The sequence below is a fragment of the Hippocampus bargibanti genome, linkage group LG09 (assembly GCF_051943395.1).
Source record: "Hippocampus bargibanti isolate YZ-2025 linkage group LG09, ASM5194339v1, whole genome shotgun sequence".
NCBI classification, from domain to species: domain Eukaryota; kingdom Metazoa; phylum Chordata; class Actinopteri; order Syngnathiformes; family Syngnathidae; genus Hippocampus; species Hippocampus bargibanti.
In genome coordinates, this window is record NC_142742.1 from 11258640 (window position 1) to 11264639 (window position 6000).

General features: G+C 37.3%; 1 protein-coding gene across 3 annotated transcripts in view; it reads left to right on the forward strand.

Annotated features, from left to right (window-relative positions):
• Positions 1-4671, forward strand: part of LOC148893656 (gamma-aminobutyric acid receptor subunit rho-1-like) — a 28315-nt gene extending 23644 nt beyond the window's left edge. For all 3 annotated transcript variants that reach the window (XM_089004802.1, XM_089004801.1, XM_089004803.1), the window contains 2 exons: positions 200-258; positions 3759-4671. In XM_089004802.1, coding sequence (XP_088860928.1) covers positions 200-258; positions 3759-4002 — 303 coding nt within the window. In that variant the 3' untranslated portion in view covers positions 4003-4671. The remainder of the gene's footprint in view (positions 1-199; positions 259-3758) is intronic.
• Positions 4672-6000: the final 1329 nt, after the last annotated feature.

Below are 6000 nucleotides of genomic sequence, written 5' to 3' on the forward strand. Positions count from 1 at the left end.
AGGCCTGGAGCTCACCCAGACGATAATATATCACGTGGCAAATGCCAAGCATATGGAGCCAAGCTCACCCACATACCCCCGAGAGCCATTTCCAGCACAAACATTGCCCAATAAATATCTCCAGTTGTTTGTTATCCTTGGGAGAAGGATAAACAAATAAATAATCACTCTATATATTTTTTCACATTTGCTTGACCAGCTGCCCTGCACGTGCGGCATCGGCAACCCGGACGATATGATGATTGACCCTCAAATCACACGAGGAATGAACAGATGCAACTACCGCACAAATATGTTTCTTGTTCTATATTATGAGTATTAAATGTTTTGGGGGAGTTGATCTGAGGTTTTATTTACACCTGAGCACCGGGCGATGTGAGGACCCTCTTGGAATTGCTCTCTTGGTTATTCTGCAGACTAGTTCATGGCCTTTTTGAGGGCCTCAACATGCCCAATATTCATTTATTCATTTATTCATTCATTCATTCAATCATTCATTTTTATTTTTATTTTATTTTTTTTTATTTGTATTTTAATTTTAATTTTAATTTTAATTTTAATTTTTGTTCATTTATTTATTGATATATTTGTTTGTTTCTTTATTTAGTCAAGGTTTTATTTATTTCATATCATAAATGTGTTTAAGCTGGCGATTGATATACATGTCTATATATATGTGGAAATAAATGTATATATATGTATATGTACTGTATACGTGTGTACTATATATATATATATATATATATATATATATATATATATATATATATATATATATATATATATACGTGTATACATTTATTATATATGCCTCTTATATATATTATATTATATACATGTATACATTTATTGTATATATATAATAAATGTATACAGTATATATACATATATATATACATTTATTTCCACATATATATATATATATATATATATATATATATATATATATAGACATGTACATCAATCACCAGCTTAAACACATTGATGATATATATATGAAAGACACTGTTGTCGTATTGTCGTGTCTGATGTGCAATTATTGGAGCAACAGTCAGCCCAATACGTAAAAGAAGCTATCCTACGACATTTGAACGCGACTGAGAATTTGCCATTGAAAGGGCCACAAGGGGCTGTGGATCACTGCCCACCATGTGACCATTCTTGAGACAAATGACTTGGTTTTTTTTTAACCTCATAAAATATGTATCCACGTACCATTTGTGATCTGCCCTCTGAAACGGAGGGAGAAAAGAGAAAATTGGTTTCACTGATCAACATGAAATCTGTGAAATTGGCCGGTTCTCGATCATAAGTGCATCTGAAGGTTTTCAGATCACTGATTTTATGCTGCTGATTCTGATACCGACCACAAATTTCCATCCATTTATGATGCAATTCACACATCAGAAAATGTAACACTACATTCTGCCTCTGTGGTTTTCCACAAAAATAGGTGGGCGATTGTTTGGAGCACCACTACAACGAGCACAAACCAAAATAATCTCAAGGACCCGTGGGTGAAATTCTTCTCTTTTGGTTCGAAATAACGCCAATCAGCAAGAAATTGGGTGGACATGTCTATCCTAGCAGGCTAGAATGAAAACGTCTCAAGGGTCCATAGTCAAACTTGAACAGTAAATCGGACATTTTGTGCATATTCCGAGGCTCACACTTTCATGAACTCCATCCATCCTTATACTTCCAACTGAATATCCTTATTAGGGTGAGCTTCTCTCACCTAACTAACTTTGAAAAAAAAGCAGGGTCTACCCTCGATTCTCAGTCAACTGCATGGCATCGTATTAAGAAACCATCATTTGTACTCAAATTCACACCTACATACAAATGGAGAGTCTGCATGGTTGTTTTTGAAATATTGGAGGAAGCAAGGGAATGAAACACAAACTCCACAAAGGAGACTTTGAGCCAAGATTCGAACACAGAACTTCTCAACCGAGAGCCTGGCATGCTAATCATCAAATTTTAACAATCATTTTGACAATTAGCAATAAAAAAGTTCTGAGTCGCCATTCATCACTGCTTGTAGTTTTATTTTCTTGTATTTTTTTACCCACATCTCTGAGGTTGCCTGCTCCTGAAGAGGAACGTTGAGACATTGCATCATTTCTTTCTGCACACTTGCCAATCACTTACACAACACCGAGCCTCTTCATGACAATCAGCATGTGAAATATGAATCAATGTGTTGTCTTGTGTGAGTTTCGTATGAGTGCTTTGAAGCTAGCACGTCGAATCTTTGTGACTGGAAAAAAAAGCCCTGGCGAATGTACCTAATCATTAAATGACTATTCTTGATTAATACATGGACAAGGTGTTTTCTCTGTTGAGATATCTACACTCAAAACACGTCTTTTTCTTTGCACCACCGAGAAGATAGTCATCGTTCATTGAAGAAAATGCAGCTAAACTGGACATCCCTGCAAAACTGATGAAAAGGCTGGTCAGGGAGGCTGCCAAGAGGAAGAAAACAATCCAAGGCGCGGCAATAATTTCAATGGAGTGGTTTTTAAGGACCAGTATGTTTAATAACAATCTCCTGTCTTCTACATCATATATCACATCTGTAAAAAAATGTTCAATACAGTACTTCAATCCTGAAAATGTTGCAATTTTGACTTTAATCGTGTGCATTGACTCGGCCACTGAAGACTATTCAATATCATTGCCTTCAAGGTCAAAAGTGCAGGATGAGGGGTAGTGTTCCTGGATGAAAGAAAAAATAATACAGTACAAGGCTTGCTAACAGATTCAGGTCAAGGTTTTTTTTTATGAAAGAAATTCAACGTGCTCGAATGGGAATGGTGACAATGTTCTTGTTGGCACAGTTGACTTGTCATTGACTGAAGACAATCAACTGCAAACAAGAAACAATTCATAGTGCTGCCTTGTAGATGATGTTTGTGAGCTCCAAACTTTGACCGATGGTCATTCCAAACTTTAAAATTGTGAATTTCACTATCAAATGACTTTTAAGCCCTTGAAATGTGTTCTCTGTTTGAAATAGCTTTCACACTTAAATGTCATGTTTTTGAGTAACCTCTTAAATGGAAGTTCCAAAGTGTCATTTGGATTGCAATGCAGTGGCATACACATGCAAATCCTTAAAAACTCTGCAATAAATGACCTTTTGCTTTCTTTCCTGATTATTGCGTTCTTTGTTGTATGGCAAGCTGTTGTGTTATGAGTTTTCATCTGTTCTTTTGCTTCTGTTCAGCCACAGCAAAATGGCTGGCTTAGCAGATGAGGGCCGCACGCGACATCTACAGCTGTGATAGGCAAAGCCTTTGTCACCCTCAGGGTGTACATCTGGATTTCTTCATCGCCTGCGTAGCCGAGGAAGAGGAGGAGGAGAAGGAAAAATGGTGTCAAGTGGACATCAAGTAAACAGGCAAGCAAGATGGCTGAAATACGTATTCATTAGCGATAGGCGACTATGGCATCTTTTTCACTGTGATTAACTCGTTTACTTATGTAGTCCTAAAACTCAAAACTCTGTTGGTCCTGTAATTCGAGTGAAAATGACAAAAACCCTGGCACTGGAGTGGAACACATTTTGCACATTGTCTGGCAGTGAATGAGTTAGATATGTTTGCGTCACTGAAGAAGCAGAACACTAACCACATATTGCCAAAGTCCCAGGACAATGTGAGATTGGACAAATGTACGCATTCACTCATGTCCACCAAGTACCTGTTCAGGAACATAGTGCACTCCTTGGCTCCAAGCAGCAAAGGCCATGGATACGGCGCCATGGACATCAACACCACGGGGAACTACAGTATGCCGGAGAACGGCGGGCGCCAGGATCGGATTCTGGCTCAGGTGGCCCTAAACGATCCGCAACTCACGGGCCAGGTGAAGCCCTCCAGGGGCTACGTGAACATATGGATCGACACGCACGCCATAGACAAATACTCGCGTGTGGTCTTTCCCGGAGCTTACATCCTCTTCAACGTCATCTACTGGTCTATCTACTCGTAAGGCGCACGCATGGGAGCAACGTGCACTGTGGTTTGCCAAGCTGAGAGGAACATGCGGAAGACTTGGTGGAAACAACATTGAGAATGAGGACCATCGCCTTCTCAACAGCAACTTCTTACAACCGCTCCAAAAGTTTGTGAGATTGTGTGTGTACGCGCGTGATGTCATGCTGTCACTGTTGTGGCGTTCACGAGAGGACGTTTGCTATTGCTTGATGTACCGCTTGCCCTGACAGGCGAAAGCAGCACTTTTTCAGTCCACGAGGAATGAACAGATGCAACTACCGCACAAATATGTTTCTTGTTCTATATTATGAGTATTAAATGTTTTGGGGGAGTTGATCTGAGGTTTTATTTACACCTGAGCACCGGGCGATGTGAGGACCCTCTTGGAATTGCTCTCTTGGTTATTCTGCAGACTAGTTCATGGCCTTTTTGAGGGCCTCAACATGCCCAATATTCATTTATTCATTTATTCATTCATTCATTCAATCATTCATTTTTATTTTTATTTTATTTTATTTTTTTTGTATTTTTATTTTTGTTTTTATTTGTATTTTAATTTTAATTTTAATTTTTGTTCATTTATTTATTGATATATTTGTTTGTTTCTTTATTTAGTCAAGGTTTTATTTATTTCATATCATAAATGTGTTTAAGCTGGCGATTGATATACATGTCTATATATATGTGGAAATAAATGTATATATATATATATATATATATATATATATATATATATATATATATATATATATATATATATATATATATATATATATATATATATATGTATACGTGTATACATTTATTATATATGCCTCTTATATATATTATATTATATACATGTATACATTTATTGTATATATATAATAAATGTATACAGTATATATACATATATATATACATTTATTTCCACATATATATATATATATATATATATATATATATATATATATATATAGACATGTACATCAATCACCAGCTTAAACACATTGATGATATATATATGAAAGACACTGTTGTCGTATTGTCGTGTCTGATGTGCAATTATTGGAGCAACAGTCAGCCCAATACGTAAAAGAAGCTATCCTACGACATTTGAACGCGACTGAGAATTTGCCATTGAAAGGGCCACAAGGGGCTGTGGATCACTGCCCACCATGTGACCATTCTTGAGACAAATGACTTGGTTTTTTTTTAACCTCATAAAATATGTATCCACGTATGAGCATTTGTGATCTGCCCTCTGAAACGGAGGGAGAAAAGAGAAAATTGGTTTCACTGATCAACATGAAATCTGTGAAATTGGCCGGTTCTCGATCATAAGTGCATCTGAAGGTTTTCAGATCACTGATTTTATGCTGCTGATTCTGATACCGACCACAAATTTCCATCCATTTATGATGCAATTCACACATCAGAAAATGTAACACTACATTCTGCCTCTGTGGTTTTCCACAAAAATAGGTGGGCGATTGTTTGGAGCACCACTACAACGAGCACAAACCAAAATAATCTCAAGGACCCGTGGGTGAAATTCTTCTCTTTTGGTTCGAAATAACGCCAATCAGCAAGAAATTGGGTGGACATGTCTATCCTAGCAGGCTAGAATGAAAACGTCTCAAGGGTCCATAGTCAAACTTGAACAGTAAATCGGACATTTTGTGCATATTCCGAGGCTCACACTTTCATGAACTCCATCCATCCTTATACTTCCAACTGAATATCCTTATTAGGGTGAGCTTCTCTCACCTAACTAACTTTGAAAAAAAAGCAGGGTCTACCCTCGATTCTCAGTCAACTGCATGGCATCGTATTAAGAAACCATCATTTGTACTCAAATTCACACCTACATACAAATGGAGAGTCTGCATGGTTGTTTTTGAAATATTGGAGGAAGCAAGGGAATGAAACACAAACTCCACAAAGGAGACTTTGAGCCAAGATTCGAACACAGAACTTCTCAACCGAGAGCCTGGCATGCTAATCATCAAAT